The following is a 27502-nucleotide window of genomic DNA, read 5'->3' as shown; positions in this document are numbered from 1 at the left end:
TCTGAAACATGGGAGTCAGATCCTCGTCTCTTCCCTCAACCTGAAACCCCTGTGAACACCATCACATTTTACCACATTTCTCATTGCAATTAAAATGTGTCTTAGGTTGGAAATAGGGCTGTGTGTTCTATCCCCATCTGTCAGAGCTGGGGCAGTTCTCTGCTGTTCATGGGGCAGTTTTTTCTTTATCTCTCCCACAGCCAACCCTCCCTCCAGGAGATCTCTGCTGTCCATGGCCACTGAGTGTCCCTGCAGGGCTGATCCAATTCCAGCATCCCATGGGGAGATGCTGCGCCCAGGGGAGGAGCCAAGCATTCCTACCTGGATCCAATCTGAGCCTGGCACAGCACAGCAGCCTTTGCCCCCTGCATTGCCAGAGGAGCAGCTTTCTGCTGCCCTGCATTGCCAGAGGGAGCCCCCTCAACCTGGAGCTGCAGAGGAAAACTCCCCCCTTGTGCAGGATCCCTGCTGCAGCAGCAGCACAGCTGGCACTGCAGGAGGGCTGAGCCCCCATGGGATGGGGCTGTGCCACCCCCTGACACACAGGGGGCAGGGCATGCTCTGACTCTGGCAGTGTTTTTTTTTGTTTTGTTTGTACTGTTGCATTTGAATTTTAATTTTCCTAATAAAGAACTGTTATTCCTATTCCCATATTTTTGCCTGAGAGCCCCTTAATTTCAAAATCATAATAATTCAGAGGGAGGGGGTTTACATTCTCCATTTCAGGGGAGGCTCCTGCCTTCCTTAGCAGACATGTGTCTGTTCAAACCAAGACAAAACACAAAAATCCCATGTTTATAAAAAGTTACTCTGAAGCATAAGGAGACTGTGACTCCTTCATCTCCACAGGCTGTCTAGGAGAGGACAGACATTTCAATCAGTCAAAGCCCAAACCACTTGATCACTTTTTTACCTCTGCACTAATCATTCAAAAATATCCTTTTAAATATCCTACAACATCCACCCTGCTTTAGGGCACAGCCTGGGCAGTTTTTTCTTGTTTCTGGCATTTCCAACAACTGGAACATCTGCTCAGGTGAATCTTCGCTCTTTTGTGTTTACTGTCTTAGGGAGGAGCAGAAACGTTCATCAGCTTCACAGACACCTGAAAGGACTTCACCCTAAACACAAGGCGCATTGTGGAAAGCAGCACAGACCTTTTTGTGGATGAAAACCCAGAAGGAAGGGGAGGTGAGGCAGGAGAGCTGGGTGACAGATGTCCACAGAAGGGGAGTGGAGGAGAGGAAGGTCAGTGTCAGGAGTGAGGAACAGGGACATGAAGGAGCAACGGTGCTGGACCAGGAGAACTAACCCAGCAACTTTAAAAATGATGACAAAGTTAAGGCAAGAAGCAGTCATAATTCACTTCTCTAGCCAGCCACTTCCATGACACATCTGAATATTTTTTCATGAGGGCCCCAGTTTTAACCGTCCTATTTCTCACACATTTTACATACAGGCACACTCTTGCCTGATTGGAAGTGATCCCACTACTAAAAACTGCATCTCTTATTTTCACATATCTTAGTCACAACTGCTGAAATCACATTTAAAGAGATTACCATAAACTACCCCCTTGGAAGGAAGAAGGGAGCCTGGATTTTGCAAAGGTGACCTTTAAGGTTCTTCAGGTCTTTAAAAAAACGCAGAATAAGTTGGTTGCTTTAGCTGCATAGATTTTGGTTGTCATTCAGTGCCTGGCCTCACAAGACCTTGCATTATTTTAAGATTTAGGTTTTGTTAGATTTAATTCAATTCAATTGTGGGCTGGTGTTGAAAGGGGCAATCCTGCACCCTCACTCCTGTCCCTCACAGCCCCGTTCGTGTTGGTGGAGGGAATGGGAGGCTGCAACTCACAGATCAGATGGGACACCATCCTTCACAACAAACAAAATGCCCAAACAAGGAATTTTCTGTGGAATCACTCATCTGAACCAGCCCTTTCTCCACCCCTAAGTGTGGGAAGGCTCCTTGAGCAGGAATATGCTGTGAGAGCAAACTGGGGGCACCCGAGGCTGCACCCACGAGGACCCTGGCACTGGTGAATAACCAAACACCCACTCCCCAAACTCATTAGTTGGTGAAAATTCTGCCTAGAAGGTCTGTGGAAGAAATCCTTTTTGTCCAGAGCCCCAGGACTGCACTTTGCAATTACTTCTTATGCAATTATTTCTTCTGGACATCTCACCCCCTCACACCATTGGTTTGTCTCTATGAAGTTCTGCAGCAACACCAAACTCAACCACATGTAACACCAATTTCAAATGCAAGTCCTAAATATCATGGCTTAGTTGTATTTTGAAGAAGTGGTGGTGGGGGGGGAAGAAAAAGCAGTACAATTTTCCACCTTGGAAATAAATTTGAAAATAAACAGTCTCTAATTACTCATTATTTGGCTCCAGCACAATAATTACTCCTATTAAAGAAGACAACGCAAAACTGTTGCCATAGTGGCTGACATTTTAAACTGCATTTTGAGAATGCTTGATAGCAGCACAGCCTCTGCTTTCTTCCCTCCAAAAGGGAAAAAAGTTTTCCCTCACACTCTTCCACCCCCAGGGAAATTGAGAGGAAATTTGCCTAAATTGTTCAAAGAAACCCTTAACATAAACTAACAGTCACACACTCAGCATATTTCACATTAACTGAATTAGAGGATTTTAATGTATCATTTTAGAATATTTGGTAGTACCTAACTACAGTACTTGTATAACCTTGAATAAATGAGATTTTCTTCATTGTTGATAATTTCCTGACAAAAAAGGCGCCTCTGGAAAAATGCTATTTTCTAACATTTGTGTAGTACTCAACACATGCTAGCTCACCCACTTGGGTGGTTACAAAAGCAGTAAATCTGGAATTAGATAAAATTCATAATAGAATTGTGAAGTACAGCTTGAAAGGGGCTCCTGGAAGTCACCTAGACCAGGATCCTACTCAGAGCAGGAGTGTCAGCATCAATAGATCAGTTCTGCTGCAGATTTACCCAAGGTTTATGCCAGGCCTTGTAAAACCCCGAGGATGGGGACCCTGTTTCATTGCTGTGCCACTCACCTGGTGAAGAAAAAACTCCTCATGTCCAACTTTTCTGAATGTCCCTGGTAGATGTTGCTCTCTGTTATGTAATTTCATTTTCACTTACCTTGGCTTGCATTCAGCTTAGGGCCTACCAAAACCCCAATTTTTTTCCCACAGGGCTATTTTTTTCCTGATTTTTTTTCTTTGCTTGGAAAGGGACCTTAAAGATTGTCTAGTTTAAACCCCCTGCCATGGGCAGGGAACTTTCCATTAGACCAGATTGTTCAAAGCCCCATCCAACCTGGCCTTGAACGTTTCCAGGTTGCCTCAGTAAAACCAAATCGTTGATCTGAACATCCTGTCTCAGGAAGGGACCTGATCCAAAAACCTGTCCTAGTCATCCTGTAGACACTAGATTATCAACAGGCAACTCAAAATTATTTGTTTGAATAAGTCTTAAAGGGTTTCATGTAATGAGGAAAAGGCAAATTTCCTGCTGCAATGGAAGAACTTCTTGCAACTATCTAACTTTCCTGTCACAGACATCTTTTATGAAAAATCCTTTCCTTAGGAGTTTTCCTCCTGAGAAGCTGAGAGGCCTCAGGAACAAAATGTAAACAATGATTATCTGCTGCTGTGGAATGCAACAGGAGGATCTGTGATTGGTCTCATATGGTTGTTTCTGATTAATGGCCAATCACAGTCAGCTGGCTCGGACTCTCTGTCCGAGACACAAACCTTTGTTATTCTTTCCTTCTTTCTCTATTCTTAGCTAGCCTTCTGATGAAATCCTTTCTTCAATTCTTTTAATATAGTTTTAGTATAATATATATAATAAAATAATAAATCAGCCTTCTGAACCATGGAGTCAGATCCTCATCTCTTCCCTCTTCCTCGGACCCCTGTGAACACCGTCACACTTTCCTCATTCTTGGAACATTCTGGAGAATGAAAATGGTCCCAGGAATAATGTGGGAAAAGCCAGTTCTCATCTCTAGCCACGTCTGAAAAGAAACCTGGAAGTTCAGTGAAATTAAGGTTTTTAGTCCTGTTTCCAAAATTTGTGTATTCATCATGTGCAACTCCAACACCTTACAAAATCAATTGGATTTAATTTAATGTTCACACTAAGAAAGCAAAAGTCACTGCAAAGCCACAGTGAACAGTCTTTAACATTCCTCTGTTCCTGAAGATTGGAGCCACCAGTAATTCAGTTTAATTTATGCTCACGAGCTGCCTAGAAGGCTCCAAATAAATGCCATTAACGCAGTTGCTATGGAGGGCAGGGCTGGCCTCCGCGGGAAGCTCCATCCCTCATCCTGCACTCACAGCCGTGGCTCTCTCATCCAAGTGCTGTTAAATATGGAAACCACAAGCTGTGAAGGAGTGAAACTCAGCATCACTGGCACAATCCAGCAAAATGTCATCTGCCTCATGTGAGTGGAATCTGGCAGCTCCATGCATCTTGTCTCAGCTGATTCCTCAGGAAGCCGAGTTCCTGTGATGCTGGTGAGACATGTGCAGAAAACGTGGACAAGGAGACCAGGAGGAAATGGCTTGGAGCACCAGCTGGGTGTAATCACATGTCCAAGCTCATAGAAATTCCAATGGCAGCTCTGTTCAGCAAGCTCAGTTCTTCCTCTCTGGCAGAACTACCTGAAGTGGTCAAACTGTGCTTGCAGGGAGCAATATGAACACCAAGGCGTTGCTATTATGGTTCTCAGATTATTTTTCTCACCAAAGCAGCTCTAATGCACAGCAGCTGCCTGGTGTCCTCTGCTGACCATGCATGGTCCATGTGTTCTGTCTGATGCCCCTTCCTCCCCCACTGATGGCTGCAGCAGGACAGGGGCAGGAGGCAGCTCCACACTTGCTCCAGCTGCAGTCAGGAGGCACCAGGAAGAATGAAAGGCAGGAAAACCTGGCCTGCAGCATTTGTCCAGTTACACTCTCCGGCCAGATGCATTCAAAATGTGTCTTTCATCACTGCCTGGCACCTCACAGAAGTGTCCATAAAGCAACTCATATCAATATCTAGATTTTCTTTGAGAGCAAGCTCAAAGCCAACAAGTCTGAGCTTGTTAACAATGGAGAGATGGAAAGGAAGGAAGGAAGGAAGGAAGGAAGGAAGGAAGGAAGGAAGGAAGGAAGGAAGGAAGGAAGGAAGGAAGAAAGAAGAAAGAAAGAAAGAAAGAAAGAAAGAAAGAAAGAAAGAAAGAAAGAAAGAAAGAAAGAAAGAAAGAGAGAGAGAAAGAAAGAAAGAAAGAAAGAAAGAAAGAAAGAGAAAGAGAGAGAAAGAAAGAGAGAGAGAGAGAGAGAGAGAGAGAGAGAGAAAGAAAGAGAGAAAGAAAGAAAGAAAGAAAGAAAGAGAGAAAGAAAGAAAGAAAGAAAGAGAGAGAAAGAGAGAGAAAGAGAGAGAAAGAAAGAGAGAGAGAAAGAAAGAGAGAAAGAAAGAAAGAAAGAAAGAAAGAAAGAAAGAAAGAAAGAAAGAAAGAAAGAAAGAAAGAAAGAAAGAAAGAAAGAAAGAAAGAAAGAAAGAAAGAAAGAAAGAAAGAAAGAAAGAAAGAAAGAAAGAAAGAAAGAAAGAAAGAAAGAAAGAAAGAAAGAAAGAAAGAAAGAAGCTTTAAAACTGCCCTAGAGCTACAGCTCAGCCAGCCAGTATCTCTGTTTTTCCCCTCTTTAAGCACTCCAGTCCTAACTACCTTTACCTGCTCTAAAACCTTAAAGAAGCACTGCCAGTTCCAGTCCTTCTCTCGTGCAAACCTCAGGTGAGACAATGTGTTTCAGGGCACAGACCATTCCTGTTTGGGACAGAGACCTCAGTATGGGTGCACATCCTTCCCCTCATCTCCCACTTAAAGGTTCTTGTGATGTCAAAGCAAAGTCTGAACAACAAGGGAAGGAAACCCCAAAACTTTTGGGTTTTAGCTACCCTTGGTGAGAAAAGAGAAATCATGAAAGTTAACCAACACAGTAAAATCAGCCAGAAATGATGAGCTTCCTCACATCTCCTCAGCAGCTAGTTAATAAATTAATGGCTTTCAGCTTACAATGAGAAAAGTAATTGTTTAGAATTAACACAAACACTACAGAGTCTTAACGTGAGTCCCATTTTCACCTCAGCTCTTTCTTTGCCAATTTCTGAGGGGCTGAAAAGGCTCAATTTACATTTAGAGAAAAGTGTGAGCAAGGCACTTCACTGCACACTTCAAGAGTTGGTTGAAGAATCCATTTATGCACAGCTCAGAGCAGGAACCAGCCCAAAACGAAGCTGCATTAAAACCAGGGACTCATCTGATGTAACTGTTGGGGAAACTGCACACACAGACAGATGTCCCAGAAAGATCATCTCTGTGAGAGGGAAGAACCCAGCACAGATACCCAGAGCTGATTCACTTCATGCCAAAAGATGTTGCAATACAGTTTTGGTTTCCTTTTCCTGTTTTTTTCTTCATTTGAAATGTGAATGACTTGGAATTTCTTTAAAACACACCCTTGACACTGCAGGAGTACCCACACTTCCTGCCAACAGATACGTGGCAAAGGTGTTTCTCTGATTTTCCTCACTCCCCAAATCCTGAGAAATTTTCCTCTTACCTGCACAGGGACTCACTGCAAAGCCCACTCTCCTCTGGGCTCTGTCAAAGATGACATAAAATCCTTCCATGACTGTAGCACCAATGACCAGAGCGTTTGTGGAGGAGGAGATGCCGAATCTGTAGCACTGCAAATTATCTCCTATCACAAGGATGGGTTGAATGTAAAGCTGTTAAAAGGAAAATTAAAAAAAATATATTATATATATTATAAAAATAAAAATAAAGCCAGAGTATAAAAAGCAATACCTAACAACAGGTAGAAGTTCAGACTTTTTCATTTTTATAGTTCAGGCACGCAAATTCCACTGGAAATGGAGAATGGATAGGGGCAAACAGATTTTTGTACATGATTTAAAACTGGTCAAAGCTAACAGGCAGGTAAAGAGGTAAAGCTGGTGGATTCTAAAATGAGTTTGAACACAGTCAGTCACTACATGCAGGTCAACAGCAAATTCTCAAGATTCTCACTTTTTACCGTATTTTCCATAAGGGAAGGCTAGCTGAGGGAGAACCTGGGAGATGAACTCAAATTAGAGAATAATTAGTTATTAAAAGAATTATTAGGATGGAGTTGATTCAGAGAGCCTTCAGTGTCAGCTGCAAGGTTCTAGATTTTATAAATTCACGTCACATTTCAGCCCCTGTCTCCTTGGGGAAGATGAATGATTGCCAAGCTACATGATCAATACAGAAAAAGCTTATCATAAGGCTTTACTATATTTCAAGTTAAAATGTACTTAATAGGTTCATTCTTTCCTTTGCTCCTGCCTGTCCCTTGAGGTAAAAGAATGTATTAGTAATGTTAGACAATACCAGCCTGTATTGCAACTTACACTGGGAGGAGAAGCCAGAGAAGAAAAACAAAAGTGCTACATTATATTCTAAATATAATGGAATGGATGGAATATTAATAAAAGATAAACCAGGCGAGTTACAGAAACTGGAGAAGAGCTCACAAAGGGTCATTGCCAAGATTTTCATATTCAGAAGAAGTGCTCCAACTCAAAATGCCACGAGAAACAAATCAATTCCCTTCCCCAAACGAGAAGATCAAAACGAGCAGAGACATTCTGTATTGACATCTGATGTGGCCAAAGCTCATGAAAACAAAACAGAAAGTTGCCTGTTTTTCCAGATAAATTGAAAAAAAAAATCATTCCCAACTAGATGGACTGCACTGAGGGGGAAACTGTGCTTTGTCCCTTTCTTTTTTGCTTTTAGGTTTGACAAGTTTTCTATTTAAAAATTGATTTTTAAAATTTGAATAAAAAATATTTCCCTTGCATTCAATAAGCCAGTTCCCTGTTGCTGCTAAAAATAGCTCTTATTTTTTAAGAGCGTGTACTTTATAATAGTAAAAATAGTAAAAATAAATGCACAGAATAAACAAAGAAGGTTGAGACCTGTGGTAGGATAGAGATCCGAAACGACCTACTGGAGTTTTCATCCCTCAGGTAAATGGAGAGTTTGGGAAATAAGGACCAGGGTTTTTCACTTCTATCCCAGCATGCAAGCTGTGTACCAGTCCAGAATTCAGAGGAGAATTCTTGTATCTGTAAAACAAAGCAACCAAACAAAATTATACTTAGAGGTTACAGCCATTTTGATAGATTTTTGTGAATCACTACCACTGTTTGATACTTCTTTCATTTCCATGGAGAAATTCAAGAACACAAATCTGAGCTGCTTCTTTAAGGACCAAGGCAAAATCCCAAACCCCAACACCCAAACTGAGGTGTGTCATGACCCAGCATGACCTGGAGAAGGGGGAAGAGGCAAAAGCAGCTTTAGCTCTCCCTTCCCTCCCCATTTTTGTCCCATTATTTCCTCTACGGCAGTGAACATGTGGCCTCCCTGAGCAATCACTTCCACAATGGGATTGCACTGCCTCCCTCCCTCCCCTCTGACCAAGCACCAATGGTTTCTTGCATTTTACATTCTATAAAAAACACAAACCAAAACACGAACCATGTGAATGTATCATGAGATAGTGAGGTCACCTCCCTTCCTCATGCACCTATAGCTCCTTTCTCAGCTTCAGAGCTTTGAAGCCAAGGGCTAAGCCAAAAATCTCCTGGCATCTGAGGGAATCAAGGTTTGCTGTAAAGGAGAGAAACACACCCTCTGTCTCTTTTGAAGCCCTGTCACTCCCTACCAGTACAACCTGACATGCTTTTGAAATAAAACTGATTAACAGCATTTTGTAACATATCCATGGAACTAACAAAACAAAAAGCCAACCCCTACAGAGCTTGTTTAGCTAAGACAAACATCTTGCTCAATGTTCCTGCTCCCTGAAGCTGACCTGCTGCCAGATCTGAGCAAAACCCTTCCTCATTTTACTGCATTTTTTTGGCTGGTTCTTGTTCCCCCACAAAGCAGCAGAAGGGAGGAGCTTGGTCTGAGGTTCCCATCTGGGTGAAGGAAATAATGGAATCCAGCCTCTGCACTCTCCTCATTTGAATTTATCTGTGATATGGATTATTCTGTAAGCATCAGCTCATCCATTAAAATATGGCATTTTGCAGGTGACAGGCACTCACCCATTGCCACACCTGCCAATGAAGGGTTTGTTAGGGCTGCACAGAGACTCCTGCTGGGATCTCTAGCTGGTCAGAGTGACCCTGAGAAGAGTTGGAAAGTCTCTTTTCTCAGCCCAGCGCTTGAAGAAGGAGTCAGAGCTCTTCATTTCTCGGTCTCAAGGTTGTTTATTGTGTCTTAGCTATAAAATATTTTCTGCCCTGCCGTGGTCCATCCAGCAGGACAGTCCAGGCACTGTGCCTGCCCCCAGGGCGGTGTTATGTCTTTATACTAAAAACTACGTGTACAATGTTTACAATTACTTTCCAATACCTATCACCTATGTTAGACAGTGAGCTTCTACTCTAAACCAATCTAAAACTGCCAACATCCCAGCAGAAGATGGAGGCCAAGAAGAAGAAGGAGAAAGGCTGCACACGCCCAGATCCCTCCATCTTGCCCCCTGAACCCCCATTCTAAAAACCCCAAAATCTACTTTTTCACCCCATGATAAATTTACTATTATTCTACTTAAATTGTTGTGGCTTGCTGGTCTTCATATAAGGTTGGTAACTTGCTCCATGGGTCATAACCAAAACCACAGGGGCCTTGGGCTCTGTGCCAGGGTCTCTGAGCCCCCTGGCAGGGGTCTTGGCTGCTCAGGACAGCCAGAGGGATGTCCTGGGTTCCCACAACTCCTTCCCATTTCCAGGTGCTCTGCTCTGTTCTTGGGCCTCAGCAAGCACAGCCTCATGTGAATAAGGAGATTTCCCACCATGAACAGGCCTTTTACCCTGAACTCTCAGCTCCTGCTGAAGGGCATCCCTTGGCACAGGGCAGAACATTCTCCCCTCACACCTGAGTCCCAGGCCAAACCTGCTGAGAAACACAGTTCTCCTCTCTTTCCACTTGGTCTTGAAAAGCAGATCTGAGAAAAATTGCAAGATACCACCCAGCCAGGTCAGGCCAAGGCTACCAAGTGCTCTGTTTGAAGTGCCTGCTTTAATTTCCCAGAAAGATTGCTTAATGCACTGCATTTCTTTCCCTTCCTTCTGCACGCTGCAGCAATGCAAGTGGGAGATTTGAGTGCATGATCCCCAAAAGGCTATTAAAATAAAGATTTTAGGATTATCTGAGCCTTCCTTTGTTCAACTTTTTAACTGAACATTGTATTCCTGCTGTCCTGACTTCAGCTCAGTGAGGTGTAGTAGGTGTGTCCCCCCTCCCTGGTTCATTTCTGCCCATCTGCCAAAATCACCACCCTTCAACACCAAACTGCATCATAAGAGCTGCTCCCTGAAAGCCTTCAGTCCAAACAATTTAAGTTTAAAAAAATATCTGCACCACTAAAGAGCTCACAGCCTTGTTTTTGAACTGAGCTGAATAAAGAAATGTGTCCCGCACAGTTATCCCAGTTTGTCTGAGAGGGAAATAACACCTGGCTGGGTGCTCATAACAAGCTATGAGGAGCAGGAACTTGTTAACCTGGCTCACCTGTGGTCAGAAAAGTGTGTCAGACTACAGCGGATGATTTCATTGTTTTTTTTCCAGCGGCACATCTCCTGCCAGAAGCACAGAGCTGCAGTACAATTGCTGAAAATACCCATTTTCCTGACATTGCTCCTACACAGCTGGAATCCCAACCCTGCACCCTGTAACAACTTTTCTTATTTAGCAGACTATCTCCTTTGTTTAGAGCTGTCAAAGTAAATTCTGGGCTGTGTGGAGTGAAAGGGGGTCCTAGAGATTAAAAAGAACTCAGAAAAAAAGCTACTTTATGCATTTTTAATAGGAACAGGAAAAAAAATTAAGCAGAGGGAATGGTTCCCCTCTAATAATTTATTGATCTATCCACAGTTTTCTTGTGAGGTGGAAGGCCCCGGTTCAAATGTCCTGACCAGCATCAGAGGGGGGTGTGGATCACTGTGACCACTCCCCAGGGGGATTCCTTATCCACAGGGTGACATTACAAGAGCTCCTGGGCTGGATTCTTTCCATTCTTCCCCCATGGACTGAAATTGTTCCAGCCAACACTTGAGTGTTGTGCAAAGAGAAGAACTCGTAACTGGTACATTTATTTCAGATCCTGGACATCTGCAGGCAGTGAAGGACGCTTCATGCCAAATCTCTGCTCTCCATCAAGCAGGAAAAAGGATCTCAATCTTGAATTATCAGCACACAGGCAAACACTGTCTTTGGGGCAGCTGCTTTACTGTGTTCCCTGTGATTTGCATCAACAACCACTGGCTGACTGTGAGTCCATGACAAAAATATCAAGTTTGTTCACACTGAAATAGTTGGTGTTTATTCTTCCTCTTTAACCTCCTTGGTGCTGTTCCTTGTATTGAACAAAAATTTATGAATAGTTTTTATTAACCAGAAAATGCTGCTTCAGCCACTCTGCACACAGAGAACTCCACCATCCCTGGGCCTTACTTCTAAAGCCCACTCTGTTCCCAAAGAAAGATGCTTTTGAACATAAATAATTCAATAATGAAGGTCAAAAGCAGCTTTATTGACATGAATAATCCTAATGAATGGCATTTATTCTAGACAGCACTAAGAATTATACTTGGAAAGGAACTGCTTGCAGCAGCAGGTTCTCCTACTTTACAAACACTCTGTTTTGAATGAAAAGAGTGAGTTTTGCACTCTTAATACTTTGAATCGGAGCAACAGGGATGATGTCTGTGTTTCTGAAATGCTTAGAATAAAACACACCATTTCTGATGCATTTCCATACTCACACTTCTTGTCTGCACTTGTGCCCCCCACTTTTCCCTCCTCCCTTATTTTTTTTCACCTCTCCCTTTCCATCAAAAGCCATCAGTCATTTCTCCTTTATTAACAGGGCTAGACCAGAGAAGGTTCTGCTCCCCCTCAGGTGCAAAACCCACGACTTGCAAGGCAGGCAGCAGAGCTGACACCCCTTTCAAAGCCCCTGTGATCCTTGAAGAGGATTTTCACATTTCTGAGCAGGTTTCACGGCATTTTCTTACCAGGGATGTGCGAGCTATTGCCTGCACCACAGCACTGAAGACTTTCTCTGGCAGTCGAAGCAGAGTGGTTCCACTGTCTACTATGGCTTTATCAGCATTGTACTGGGGAGGGGAGAGAAAAAAAGAGACAGAAGTTGTAGTTACTGTAATGCAGATCCCACTGTCTCCTGAGCAGAACAAAGCTGCTCCTTTTTGGCAGCTGCCTTCCCAGAACTGCATGTCATACTTGTCAGCAGCTCTCTCCAGCTGACAGCTTCAATTCAGTGAAATCTGAGAGCAAAAAAAAAAAGCAAGATACAATCAGCCTAGACACAAGAGTGGGTTTATCTGCACCGGTCAGGAAATTACTGTGTCACCACAGCTGGTGCAAATGGTCTCGCTGCTGTAAAAAAGTGAATTCTGGACCCTCTCAGAGGGAGCAAAAGCATTTTGATATTCAGTAGAGAGGTGTTAAACACCCTGATGCAGATTCCAAGCCCTGAATCAGGGTCTCTGCTAGCATGAGAACAGCTCTAGTTTAAACACAGCATCCTGTTTTAATGACTGGCATATCTAATATAAGAATAAACTGAAAAAATTAGGCCTCATTACATGTCTGTACTGGCTCAAGAGTACAAATGTCACACCTTTATCCATTGACTCCTGAAAACCCCTAAAACACACAAAAAAACAAGTACAAAGAAATTTGAAGTTTGTCTTGCTGCCTTAAAATCTGCACAAAAAACCACCCATAAGAGAGCAAACACCTCTCTTATTGCTGTAATGCTGTTCAACCCTAAAATTAAGAGATCTCAGCAAACTTCAGGTACAGTCAATGAGGTATAAACTTTTAAAAGGGTAAATCTTTTTTCATGAACTCCTTAAAAACTATGATTAACTGTGGTGGGGGAAAAAAAGGCGAGTAGTAGTGGCAGCTATTTGCATTAACTACTTTTGCTGCCAGCTTAGGCAGAAGGATTAATATAACTGAGCTGTGACATGTTTATGGCATAATCATAAGACACAGGATGATATACAGCCTAAGCTACTTAGGAAAGAGGTCAAACAGCAAGTGAATTTTAAATACACTGGTTTGGATGTTATCAAGTCACATGGAGTCCCTTTAGGGCAGTGACAAAAATAAAACCCACCAAAAAAAAGTCAGAAAAAGTAACTCTTGACAGTTATTTCCACATTTTTTTGAAAGAGCTGCTATGGGGCTGCCATACAGAGCTGACAGAAAAGCAAACAGGAAATAATTTGTTACACACTTGGAAATACTTCTAAAGAGTTGAAAGAAATGCCAAGGCCTTCTGGAGTCCATTTTAACAGATTTGTACCACAAAATACACAATCACTGGCATCCTGGAATGCCACCCTTGGGGGGAAAAAAAAAGAAGTTAAAAGGGTTGACCATTGATATAAACCTGTACAAAAATCTGGGAGTAGTGGGATTGCTCCCGTGGGGACTGAGCAGCTGGTTTTGCCTCCTTGGCTTGGCTGGTTAATGTTTAGCAGTGCAAAGTGCACTTCTGGCAGCTCAGGACTTCTCCCAGCCCTGGCTGCCAGGCTCAGGGTCACAGCTGTGCTGGAGCTCTGGACACATTCCCAGCACTGGAGCAAGGGGACAACTTTTCCCTGGCAAGGAAAGGAGCAGTCCCTGGTGAAGGCTGTGAAAAAATGTTCCATTTCCTATGAAACAACAGAGAGGAGAGAGGGCACACAGCTCCTCATCCTAGAGTGAATCATGCATCCTCTGCAAACTTGTGCTGCTCCTGTTTTACTGCTCTTCCTCCGAATTTCTGTGGAATTTCTGTGGGAAGGTCTCCTTTGATCCAGGAAGGCTTGATCCTTCTGCACCAGTGAGAGCAACCCCTGGCTCAGAAAAGAGCAACAATTACAGGAAACTTTCCTGACACACCACTGAATTTTTCAGTGAGTTGTTTTCTGGCAACAGCATGTATTAAACCACTGAAGGGCTCCCCTTCAAAAACATGTTGACTGTTTTTTAAGGCAAGAAAGAAAAGCAAACATTTGTTTTAAGGGACCAGTGGTTTTGCTTTCCTAACAGCACAACAGAGAGAGGCATTTAAATAGACCTTGTTCTGCTTATTGAGTTGAAAGATGCTGTGACTTATTTTAAATAATTGATATGGCAATATGATTTCAATATTTTGCATGGGACTATAATATTTATGCACATGTAGTACTGGAATCATGAATTTCACTTAATTTATATGAACTATAAAAACTTTAAACTTATCACATCCCATTGATCTCCAACTAAGAGCATCAGAGTAGAATGAAATTAGGATGTCTAAAGAAATTGGGGCATAAAAAATACAGAAGTAAAATCAAAACATGAATACCAACAAGCAAGAGTAAGAAAGAGATAAAGCACAAACATACACATATATCCTCCACCAAAAAAAAAAAAAAAGAAATGCCTTTGGAATAAAAATTGCAAGAGCACAGTCTCATTAGACTGATCTAGATACAGCAGAACATTATTCCTAATAGAAACAGAAAGCTTATCCATCAGGAATAATAACTGCCAGCCACAAGAGAGCAAAAGTTGATTTTGAACATAAGAATAAAAGAAGAAAAAGAACATAAAATAAAAAAGACAGCCTAGGATGAGAACTTTAGGAACCAACCCAGGGTGACTCCTGTCCACTGCCATCATGAACTGTGAGCTCAGACAGCTCTACAGGGCTCAACCCAAAACCTCCCATTTCCCTTGTTTGACCAGAATTGCTTTAATTCAGTTCTCAGGACACAGCAAAGCACATCTGCTTGCCAAGACAAAACTGACCAATCAGTTTTTTGGTTTTTTTTCCCCTCAGCCCAACTTGCATTTCACATCCCAGGGCCAGTACCTCTCTGCAGTCCAGCTGGAGGTTCTGTCCCCCCACCTCCAGTTTGAGGATTTCCACCTGGTAGTACCACTCCTCCTTGATGGGTGTGTACCAGATATCCCCTGTGTACAGGCTGGGCTCAATTCCACCCAGCACCTAAAGGAGAGGAGAAAAGAAGTCAATTTAAATTCCCACATGTTTAGTTTTGGGGCAAGAGCACACAAAAATGGGTATGTTTAATTTGTGATACTCAGGGGCACTGAAGTTTTCATTTAGCATCATTTGTTAGGATTTTACTGTCAAGCTCTCTGTCAGTAATAGAGCAGTATGAAACATCTGGACATTAAACAGATTGTGCTTCAAACAGAATTCCCATACTGGGCCAAATTATCAGCATTTTTACCCACAGCCTCACACTGATTCTGTTATGAAAACTCCACTGTTTTAATTTTAAAAACAGCATCTTTAGTGGATAAATCTAGGCAATGTATAAAATTGGGACAGAATAATGAACTTACATGTGAATAATTTGCTTTATCAGATCAGAAAAGCTTTAATACTGTCCAAGAAGATTTCAGTTTTTCTTACACATATCCAAAATGGAATCCCATCCTGTCACTGCTATCACTCTTAGCTTCCATCAAAACCTAGGCTGAGGAGGGCTGGGAGCATTTGTGGACTCTGACTCTGAACTAAACTTAAGAAAATTCTCTCTTGGTCTTCAGTTATATGAAAAACATTTACAATATGTGAATTCTCCTCAAAATAAGTGTGTGTGATCAGCTCCTGCGCTGAGATGTTTATTTCAGCATCATTTGGGAACAGTCATTCCATCTCCCAATTCCAGATACAGAATGGGCCAATTGATGGTCCCACTAAAGATGATGGAAAGACTTCCCAGAGTAGCAGCAAGCAGGAGATCTGATCTACAGATTTTTCCCTTTAATATGTTGTTGACAAAAAAAAAAAATAAAAAAGAAAAGACCCTTGATTCCTCTCCCCCTTTTCACATCACATAAAACAAAAATACTGTAGCATTTTGATGAGATTGAACAAATTTATCAGCTGCATACGGGACTACTCAGTTTGAGAAATACAGCAGAATTTGCCCTGAGGAAACACAACAACATTCATGTTTTTCTTTGTTAAAAGATGAAAAGTTTACTCAAACTTGAGAGAGGGAAAAAACAGAATTGAGAATGAAAATAAATAACACTCAAATTTTGCCTAAGGGCTTAGCTTTTCTTTAAAAAAAAATACAAAACATATTTAAAATACAAAAATATCTTTAAACACTAAATTTGGCAGAAGCAGGATAGTCAGAGAAAAGAGGGAGAGAGATGAACAGAGATACATTTTCCCTCTCCTATTGACAGATACCCACAAGACTACCTCCGTTGGTACCACTTCCAGAAACAGGGAGTCCAGCACCACACATCTGCAGGGAGAAAATGTTGGGGATCTTTGCCTGCCTCACGAGGGAATCAAAGAATGTCTCCACAGAACTGGAAGGCTTCAAGGTGTCGAAAAGCAAAATAAACAAACAAACAAACAAACAAAAGAATTGCAGGGTTCATTAGAAAGTTTCTTTGCAGAAATCAGCAACTCATTCAAACAAGGCCACTTTTCATGAGTAAATTGAATTTCTGACAAGCAGCTGATGAAAGTTCTAGACATAATAAGCCATTAAAACCCCAATATCTGTAATTTTTCTGTTTCTGTTGTTTTTAAAAACATTTTTACTCTTGACCACTGTCAGCACTGCTGCCACCAAATCCCTAAAACACAGGAGTAATGTTCAATTGCAGTTTCCAAACTCAAACACCAGTTTCAGGCAGAAACTCTCACTGATAATTTCTGTTTGGGAAATTCTTTGTGTTATTGTAGATGAGTTGGACTCGATGATCTTAAAGGTCTCTTCCAACCTAGAAATTCTGTGATTCTGTGATTATTAGAACACTCAAAGCTAACTTGCCTTTCACGCCTTCCCATAGTTAAAACGCAGAATTTTATAGTCAAGATTTTCAGTTTTTCAGCACTGTTGAATTTGAACAAATTTTGAGTTGAGTGGCCCAAATTTCCTCTCTTTTCTCTTAGATAACTTAATACCCAAGCAGGCTCTCTCCAGCTGGGTACTGGCCAGGTTCTTCCCGACACTGCAGGTCCTGCTTTCCTCTGCAGTCACTGGAGAGCTGCAACTTCCCTGTAACTCAAAGTTGTGTGCAGGGAGGTCAGAGGGGCCAAGTGCTCTCACTGCACAAAGCCCAGAGCAGCCTCAGAAGCCAACAACCCTGAAATCCTTGGAAGAAGGGAAGAACAAATGTCCTGAGTACTCTGTTTGCCCAAAGCAGAGTTTGAGAACAGCTCTCTTCTCTTCTCTTCTCTTCTCTTCTCTTCTCTTCTCTTCTCTTCTCTTCTCTTCTCTTCTCTTCTCTTCTCTTCTCTTCTCTTCTCTTCTCTTCTCTTCTCTTCTCTTCTCTTCTCTTCTCTTCTCTTCTCTTCTCTTCTCTTCTCTTCTCTTCTCTTCTCTTCTCTTCTCTTCTCTTCTCTCCTCTCCTCTCCTCTCCTCTCCTCTCCTCTCCTCTCCTCTCCTCTCCTCTCCTCTCCTCTCCTCTCCTCTCCTCTCCTCTCCTCTCCTCTCCTCTCCTCTCCTCTCCTCTCCTCTCCTCTCCTCTCCTCTCCTCTCCTCTCCTCTCCTCTCCTCTCCTCTCCTCTCCTCTCCTCTCCTCTCCTCTCCTCTCCTCTCCTCTCCTCTCCTCCCTCCTCCCCTCTCCCTCTCCCTCTCCCTCTCCCTCTCCCTCTCCCTCTCCTCTCCTCTCTCCCTCTCCTCTCTCCCCTCCCCTTCCCCCCTTTCTCACTTTGGGATGTGAAGGCTGAAAATAGTAACTTTGTAGTTTTCCAATCACGTTTTCAGTTTTAGATTTTAAGATTATACATTTTGATTATAAGCTTCAGGTTTTAATTGAATTTTCTACCTGAATTTCCTGCCTCCAGAGGAGCAGGATATGCTTGGTTCAGTGTTCCTGGAAATACTGTAGCTAATATTTGTTCTGAAATTATCCATCCACCTCTGTGGAAACCCAGGGCACTTGGAATATTTGTCTGCCTGCTCTGGGGTGCCCTGACCCCCAGGGTAGCACTGACTCTGACCCTCATCCATGGAGAAAGTTTCCCAGACTTCAAGATAGACCAGAATCCACAAAAGTGTGAAATAGATGATAGAGAGCAGTGTAGGTGTATCACTGGGTGAGAAATTGAGGTTTTGGGGTTTTTAGTATGTTGTGGATGGAAGCAAGATGGAGGGCACAGGGTGTCATCCTGGGTTTCTTCTTCATGCTTCTTCTTCCTTCTTCTCCATGGGTTTGGGTGGCATTTTGTAATTGGGGGGAAAAGTCCCCATTGCAGCTCTGTGGGATCAGTTATTGGGTTAAAAGGGAAATTAATCCAGGTGTCAGTTCTTCATTGGATAGTTCAGTCTTAAAAGACCTTGGAACAAGAGATTGTTGGCCATTTTGTGCCTTCTGATGAAAAGCTGCTGAACTCACAGTAGTGAGACTGTTTTACTGATAAGAAATAATAAACACCTGAGTCTGAACATGAACTACTGTCTCAAGTGCCTTCAATCCAGACCCAGAGAAACCCACAACTGGTACCCCAGCACACCTCAACTTTTACTTGATGAACAGAGAATGTCCTAGAATGAACTGCTGAGGACTTTGCCTTAGACCAGTTGCGAGAAGTATCCTCAGAGCTCTAAAACCTCCCTCCACACACATCCCACAACCACACTCTGGTACTAAAAGCTCTGTAAAAGCTTATTCATTCCAGAGGGGCTAAAATCGGCATTTCCATCACCAGAAAAGCCAAAATCCTCTCTGGGCACTGTGGTACCACCACAACCCAGTTTATTCCTTCTGGAACAAAGACAGAAGATCTGTAGGAAGGAGTGGCTGGAAGGGTGGAGCCCAATGCTGACAGATCACCTGCTGGCTTGATTTGAACACATTTCTATTTATTGTCCTTGCGAAAGACAACCGGGGGGAAGGGATGGTTTACCTTGGCTAAGGCATCGTAGGCAAGACCCAGGATCCCGTGCCATTTAACCCCTGGCAGGAAGAAGTTCTCTGACTCCAGGATGGTGGCAATGTTGATGGTGTAGCTGCCATAGAGCCCTTTGGGCATGGTGATGACATCTGTGCCCAGCACTCCAGTCCAGCTGCCTTGGCTGTACTTCACTGTCACCTCAACCCCTTGAGATCTGTACGTGCTTGACCTTTAAAAGGAAAGGACACACTGATGCACGGGCTGTTCATTTACAATGCAAGACAACAGAATATATTCCACCTCAATTTTGCCCAGAGAGGGGAAAAGAAAAGGTAAATTAAGTATGCAAAATGTGTATTCATATTGCTCCTAAAATCAGGAAAAAGCAGAAATTAAAAAAAACCCCAAAAGTCAAAGCCCCATTTTTATCCAGAAGCCATCAATAACTCAGATCTTCACAATGTGTCAAAAAAAAAAAAATTTAAAATATTATGTCATCTAGTGCACTGTCCCTGACTCAAACTGGTCCATAGAAGCAACACTTTTTAACTGGAGAAGGAATGTATTAAATGGCACTAGAAAATGGAAAGCTACTGAATTAAAATCTAAAATTGAAATGCAAAGCTAACTGAATAGCTGTAGACTAATACCTCATTAATATTCCTAAAAGACGTTTTTTGGGTAAATTGGAATATTATTGTGAGTACCAGCAGTAAAACAGAGGTTTCCTAAATCTGCAGTTTGACCTATCTGTGAGGAAGTAAGTAGAATTTGATATTATTAACAAATTATTCACTGACTTGGAGGAGGAAAGGAACTAATCTTTTCTAGAGCAGGGAAACAAAGGCAAAGGAGCAGTTAAGTATGGCAAGCAAAAGAGAAAACTGAATCCTGTTTAAAAGGCTTAAAAAAATTAGTAAAAGATTTTTCATTTTAAAGGCCTGTAATCCACAAGTATTGTTCTCATATTCCACACACATCTCTACTGAAGAGCTTCAAAAGTTCTAGATCCCTCACAATTTACTCTGGATCCTCTCCTTGGCACACAGCTTCCTCTTTTGGAGAGACAGATGACCACACAGTTCATCTCAAGAGACTTTTCACTGCTTTTTGGAAAGTAAATTAAGGGGGGGAGAAAGTGTAAAATAAATTTATAACAGCATGTTTACATGTGTGTAGAACAATAGAAAGGGCAAGGATTTATCAGGTGCAGATGCTTTGATCAATCCAGCTTTAATCTGGATTTAACAGCCACATGAAGTGGCTTCACAGGCCCTGTGCCTGAACTCACCAGCATGAATTTTGGAAATTAATGAATAATTGTCATTATTATAAGGAACAACCTTCAGATGGCAACATGGACAAGCCCCATAATTCAAACACTTTCTCCTGTGGGACACTTTGGCCATATGGACCATGCAACTGACTCTTCCAAGGGAGGGGAGGCCAGGCTCTAACCCTAAGCAGTTCTTGACACTCCCAAGACCTAACCCTTCAAGGGTTAACATCCAAGGCAGCAGAAACACATGAGATAATATTTCAAAATGCAGGAGTTCCAGAGGTACTGCTATTACCTGCATCTGATCAGTTCCACTGCTCTTGTGCGATTCTGCATTTGAGTGACACTTACACAAGGGAACATCTCTGTTCAGGCAGGGTCCTCAGAACACCTCTGTGACACTGGCAGGACATTTTATAAATCAAAATAGAGTCTGAATAATTAGCAGCATAAGGGAAACTGTGGGGGCAAGAAATTTAAGGGAGAATGCTTTTCTTCATGGAGAAAAGTGTCTGGCTGAGCAGCAGAAGAGGAAACATCTCACATCAGAGAGAAAATTGAGTGCTGGGAGAATAAAGTGAAGCAAATCTGCAGATACAAGCAGTGCATGACCAGAACAGCAGCAGCACACAGCTCTTCTTCCAGAAGCAGGAAGAGCTGTGGACTGGGACACAGAAAGACTGGATTCACTTTCTAGCACAGCTGCTGACCTTTCCTGTGGAAAGGCAAGAAAAGCCCCTTCCTCATCACTCGTGCCTCAGCTTCCCCAACTGTAGAAATGGATATGAAGACACTCATCTCATTTGTGAAGTTCACAAATGTCATATTGAAGAGGAGACTTTATTACTTCCTTCAAGGAGCAAAATGGGTAACATAGGAAGGGATCTTGCAGTAAATTACATTCAGTTCTGCAAAACCACTTCCCCATCCTCTTGCAGGTAATCAGCCACAAGTTTTTTTACCTTTCCACCTCACTGATCTAAAGGAAGAAAACTTTAGAGGTCAAAACTAGAGACTAGTTGTAATTCATGGGCCGAGTGTTGTAAAACAAACACTGCACAGGAAAGAAAATTACAAACAAGATGTTTTGGCTGTGATGAGAAAAGAAGAAATTCACCTCTTCCAACAGGACAAAGTAGACAGAGGCAAGGAATGAGGGTTCCTAGATCATGGTCCTGTAAGGATCCTACTCCCTTCTCCCCCTCCTTCCCACTCCTGTCTTCTCTCCAAAGAAGCCACCAGAAACCTGGTCCTCAAACCTCACATGGATCTGGAGCCCCAGCTGAGCAAACCAGCAATGGGGTAATTTTCTCCTGCAGAGTTAATCCTCCTTACCAGCACACAGCACAGAACAAAACACCACCAGAATCTTATTTCTCATCTCACAATCCCTTTGCAGCAAGCTCAACATGGCAACAGCAAATCCACCACGTGCAGGAAGCCCTGCCTAACACTGACCTCACCAAACAACTTTAAGACAAAGCAAGTGTGAAAATACAACAGAAATTATTGATTTCTAACCAAGAAGTCTTATCTAATCTGCAGGGCTTCCACAAAAAGTTTATAATTCACCCCAAACCACAACATGTACCGTGCAGGATCACACTGCAAAAGCAGCAAAACAAGCAGCAAAAAGCAGCAAAACAAGTTTCTTTTGTTTGATGGTATATAACTTATTGCATTACCTCAATTTATTGCCTATATTTCTCTTACCTCCCTATCTCTTGGAAAGATCAACTCTTGAGCAGCTTGCTTTTGAAGCTTCAGATAGTGAGGCAGTAGTACTCTTTATTTATTTACTGAAATAAAACTGAATACTGTTCCTGACTACTGAAAGCCCTGAGCATGTCAGATTTACATACTGCTGCAGAGCCATCACTGATCACTTGGGTTCAAGTGTAAAAATCCCTTTATATGTCTGTTTAAGTAGCTCTTTTATCATAAGTAGAGTACTCAACAAAACTACTTGTTATTTTCAACAGCACGAGAAACAAACACAGTGATTTCTTTTCAGTTCAGGACAAATCAGGTAATTTTGCAAAACCTTATACATCATGGTGACTTATAGAGCATGATTATCACAGCAAACTCAGAACTTTTTACAGCAAAGGTTTGTCAGAGCCATTCAAAAGCCCAAGTTGTAAAAGTGTGCATGGTAACAGCTTTACTCACTTTGTTAAGGAAGAGCCAGATAATTAAACAGCAGGATTATATCGCATAGATTATGTGATACACAACATAATTTAACAAGTTAGTTCTGAAATTGCTCCAGGAGGGCTCTTCCTGAAAAACACACTCTCTGGGTCCTTTCAGTCAACAAAGAATCATGCATTCAATTTCTGATTTTGATCATCTGAATAAAATTAAACCAAGAGTGTGGCACCAGGAAATTAAGCCCCATCACTCTCTCCAACACAACATGAATATTCTAATAAGCACACATCTATAACTCATAACCCATTAATTACTAATCTTTCTTCCCCCTTGTCTTCAACTTGCAGTTTAAGGCATCGGAAGCACTCCATGACAACATAGGGAAAAACTGCAGGAGTGATTACCAGATGAGAGGAAACCCCTTTATCTAATCTCAAGTGTTCCTCCTAGGAAGGAAGACAAGTGCCCATAGGTCGGTTTTCTCATTTACACGTGGGCAAAGGTCACTCTTGGGTAATTTTACAGATCCAGCTGATGTGGTATCGATGCCCCTGTTTTACCATCCCTGCAAAATCATGACAACCAAGCGTGTTGCTTTGGGCTGGGGATGGAGTTAATTTTCTTCACAGCAGCTAGCACAGGCTGTGTTTTGGATTTGTGCTGGAAACAGAGTTGAAATATAGAAATGTTTTTGTTATTGCTGAGCAGCTCTTGCACAGAGCTGAGGTCTTTTCCCCCTCTCACCCCAGCACTGCCAGGCTTGGTGTGCACGAGAATTTGGGAGGGGACACAGCCAGGTGACCCCAGCTGAGCCCAGAGATGGCCCACACCCCCAGTACAGCTGGAGGAAGAAGGGGGAAATGTTTGGGGTTTTGAGTGAGTGAGTGGCTGTGTAGGGCTGAGTTGCCACTGGGCTTAAATCACAATGCCAGGGAAGGTGTTCTGACTGCTGGGAAAAGTCTATCCTAAGGTCAGTCTCCAAAAGAGACAAGGAGCAGCACCCAAGGAAGTAGAGGTGACTGGGCTTCACCTCCAGTCAGGAGAAGACAGGAAATACAGAAATGTTTTTGTTATTGCTGAGCAGCTCTTGCACAGAGCTGAGGCCTTTTCTCCCTCTCACCCCAGCACTGCCAGGCTTGGTGTGCATGAGAATTTGGGAGGGGACACAGCCAGGTGACCCCAGCTGAGCCCAGAGATGGCCCACACCCCCAGTACAGCTGGGGGAAGAAGGGGGAAATGTTTGGGGTTTTGAGTGAGTGAGTGGCTGTGTGGGGCTGGGTTGCCATCGGGGTTTAAATCACAATGCCAGGGAAGTTGTTCTGACTGCTGGGCAAAGTCTACCCTAAGCCAGTCTCCAAAAGAGACAAGGAGCCCAGGAGCACCTCTACCAAGGAAGTAGAGGTGACTGGGCTTCACCTCCAGTCAGGAGAAGTCTCAAATAAAAGCTCCTGGAATCTGTTTCCAAGCACCTGAAGGACAGTCATGGAGTCATAGACACTCAATGAGGAATTTCACAGGCACATCACACCTGAGCCATCTCACTCCCCTCCACACCAGGACTTGAGGCACAGATGAGGAGAACAGTGGCTGTAGCACATCTTGGTTCTGTCAGGCTTTGGACACCAGCTCCCATGGCATTCCCATTTGGAAGCTGAGGGTGTGGGGCTGAACAAACCAGCCATGGTGTGGGCTGATGATGGGCTGCACCCCTGGGCCCAAAGGAGCCATTGACTCGTGACAAGCAGAGCCCCAGGGGTTGTGAGTGGAGGAAAAACTCCACAGGCTGGAGAAAAGGAGGCTCAGGAGAGACTTTTTCACTCTTTACAAGGCCCTGGCAGGAGGCTGGAGCCAGCCAGATGAGAGTCAGGCTCTTCTCCCATGCAACAGCAATAGGACAAGAGGACACACAGAAACTGTGCTAAGAGAGGCTCAGGCTGGACTCCAGAAGGAATTTCATCATGGAAATGGTTGTTAAACACTGGAACAGGCTGCCCAGTGAGGTGGTGGATTCACCCCCCCAGAGGTGTCCAAGGGAGGCCTGGATGTGACACTCAGAGCTCTGGGCTGGGGACAAGGTGGGGTTTGGTCACAGGTTGGACTTGATGGTCTTGGAGGTCTTTTCCAACCTCAGTGATTCTGTGGTTCTGTGAAGGTTTTCATCAAGAGCCTACATGAAGGACAGACTGCACACTCAGATCTGCATCAAAGGGAGAGGCTGCCATGCTGACTGCCACAGCCACCAGTTACATTTTTTGAGGTTCAAGTTGAACAACAGGAAATATTTCCTCCCCAGGACACTGTGGCATGACAGAGCATGGATTCTCCATCCTCAGAGGTTCACAGGACTTGGCTGGGCCCAGCCATGGCTCACCTGCTCTGGTGACAGCCCCAGCTCATTTGGGATGTGTGCCAGGTAACCTACAGAGCTTTCTTGCAACCAACATTTTTAGATCTACCTGTTTTCACTGGGGCCAGGATCCCTCCAATTTATTTATTTAAATGTAGTTGAAATATTTAAAATGGAAGAAGCATGGTGTCCCCAGGAGTCTGCTGATGTTTGTATTCTGAGCCCACTGCAGGACTCCATCAGTGCAACCCAAACCAGAAAATTTTGCTGCAATTGACTTGATTGACTTTTAAGTAATGACTTAAAATCAAGTAATGACTTGAGTTTTAGTAATTTTACAATGCACCCTTAACTAACTCTTTAGGGCCTGGACTTCAAGGTTTCATTATTAACCTCATATTAAAGTTCCCAAAACACAGTGTCCACTGAGAACACAATCAGAGGCTGTAACCTTCACATGATTTCAGTCTGTCTTTCCCCACACACAAACTCTGCTGTTGCTGTTTCTAGTGGTTTATGTTTCTGATGAGAGAGGCCTCGTCCTTCCAGTCTCAATAACATCAATTAAGAGAAAGAATGCTTGTGCTTTTAATTTTTGCATTTAAGTTTTCTCTAGCCACTGCCTATGGAAGGGGATAGCTGTCTGGCTGGCATGGAAAACCCTGCAGTAGTGCAGAAATAGCCATCAAGTAGTATCAGAAATAGCTCTCCAAGATTCTGGACTTTCCAGACCTGTATCATATCAGCATGATGTGAAATATCTCCATTAACTTCTAAATATATGGCAGGAGGTGAGGCTACTCCAGTAAGCAGCATGGAAATTATAGATTTCCCTCCATTCCCAGTGCATCTTACTGGACAAAAAAAAGTGTAAAACCCTATTTTAAAACACATATGAGGTAGGGAGAAGGGTGATACTCCCCAGTTTCCCAGCACTCTTAGTATTTTCATCCATATGATTCAGCTAGACACTGCATTTTGGAGAAGTTTACCTGAAATAATTTGAACTAGAGAAGGGCAGAAAGGAAAGAAGAAGAAGTGTGATTCAGACAGACAAAGCTTGGCTGTGATTAATGTCAGCCTATGCCAAACACAGCAAATTTAGTGCATAACAAACACCAGAACCACCAAGTTGTATTTTATAAATAACCAGATTCATCAGGGTCTGTCCAGATCACTGACTGATTGAGGCCTGTGGCCAAACTGAACAACAAATTAGGTTTTGACTAAGTAATTTTGCTTCTGGATGAAATGTCAAGTAACTGATAAAATTACCAGCTTTTAATTTTTGTTTTCAAACAAAGGCAAAGCATATTGAAACTTTTAATCCCTTGCAAATCTGTTCAGGTAAGAAATTGGCTGAAATTGGTGTGATTTTGCAAATGATTTTTACCCTGTAATCATCTTCTCTTTCCTCCAGTTCTAATTAGTGCTGCTGATGTTCACTCAGAGCTCGGCTGTGCTGCCACCAGTGGGGCTGCTCGTGGTGTCAGGCAGGGTTTTGCATCAGGCAAATCCAAAATTCCCACCAGGCAGCCAACATCCCACTCCCACGGGATGTCAGAGGAGCCCCAGGAGCTGCCTTATCATCCTGTCTTGCATGGAGGAGCCAGAATCCAAAATACCCCCCCTAATTTCCACCATGGGTGCAGAACAGGTACTTACAGCTCAGGATTGAAGTAGGATGTGACATCAGGATCAGGCACACCTGCTACAGCAAAATTGCTGCTCCCAGTGTCAACCAGAATATTTAACTGCCAAAAAAAAAAAAAAAAAAGGAAACAAAAGAAAGGAGAGGTGATTTGCATATCCAATTATACAAATGAACAACAATAAAACATTGCAGTTTTTGTCTAAACTATCTCTAGTTTTAAAATCATGATGAGCACTGCCCTGGGAAATAAATTTAGTGTCACTTTTGGGAAAAGATATGCTGCTGCAGCCCATCCAAAACAGCTGATCCTGCTGAAAAGTTTTAAAATAATCTGTTCCTGGAAGGGGGAAAACCCGCCAAGCCCACATTTGCACAGCAGATGAATTCCTGATCATCTCCAATTTCTTTTTGGCCCAAGCCCACATTTGCACAGCAGATGAATTCCTGATCATCTCCAATTTCTTTTGGCCCAACCCATGAGTCTTGGCTGAATTATGGACTGCTTAAATCTCTCTTTGTCTTCGAGCTTGTGAGATTTCAAGGCAGGGGCAGAATGCAGGTCTGGACAGAGATAAGCAGAAGCATGGAGCTGCTCTGTGGATTGGAAAACACAGGAACAATGCCCAGTTCACCCTGAGCAGCAGGAACCTTCCACAGCCTTTAGCACCTTTAAAATGAGGATGGCAGATTTATTAACACCGTGATTGAAAGAGTGGGCCACTTGTTTGGTTCATTGGGAGGGTGATCTAGGCTGAAAATTGCCTAAACATGGACAAAATGGGATACCTCCTTTCCCCATCTAACTCAGATAACCAGGCTGGTCCATCACAACTGCACAATGGCAAAGCAGGGTCACTTCTTTCAGTGAGACCTGGAACCACATTAGGTACAGAGCCATTAAATGGTAAGTTTAAGTCAGTCAGAGACTCTACTGTGTCACAGACATGTTTTATGGAAAATCCTTTCCTTAGGATTTTTTCTCCTGAGAAGCTGAGAGGCCTCAGGAACAAAATGTAAACATTGATTATCTGCTGCTGTGGAATGCAACAGG

General features: G+C 42.9%; 1 protein-coding gene across 1 annotated transcript in view; it reads right to left on the bottom strand.

Moving 5' to 3' along the window:
• Nucleotides 1–27502, bottom strand: part of BACE2 (beta-secretase 2) — a 59360-nt gene that overhangs the window by 6728 nt on the left and 25130 nt on the right. Inside the window, exons 2-8 of the mRNA XM_030971217.1 lie at nt 26463–26551; nt 19030–19246; nt 16358–16486; nt 14995–15129; nt 12137–12238; nt 8021–8170; nt 6616–6784 (exon numbers count right to left, since the gene is read on the bottom strand). Of these exons, the coding sequence (XP_030827077.1) occupies nt 6616–6784; nt 8021–8170; nt 12137–12238; nt 14995–15129; nt 16358–16486; nt 19030–19246; nt 26463–26551 (991 nt within the window). The remainder of the gene's footprint in view (nt 1–6615; nt 6785–8020; nt 8171–12136; nt 12239–14994; nt 15130–16357; nt 16487–19029; nt 19247–26462; nt 26552–27502) is intronic.

Source organism: Camarhynchus parvulus, chromosome 1 (genome assembly GCF_901933205.1).
Source record: "Camarhynchus parvulus chromosome 1, STF_HiC, whole genome shotgun sequence".
Classification (NCBI taxonomy): Eukaryota; Metazoa; Chordata; class Aves; order Passeriformes; family Thraupidae; genus Camarhynchus; species Camarhynchus parvulus.
This window is presented reverse-complemented; position numbering and strand designations above follow the sequence as displayed.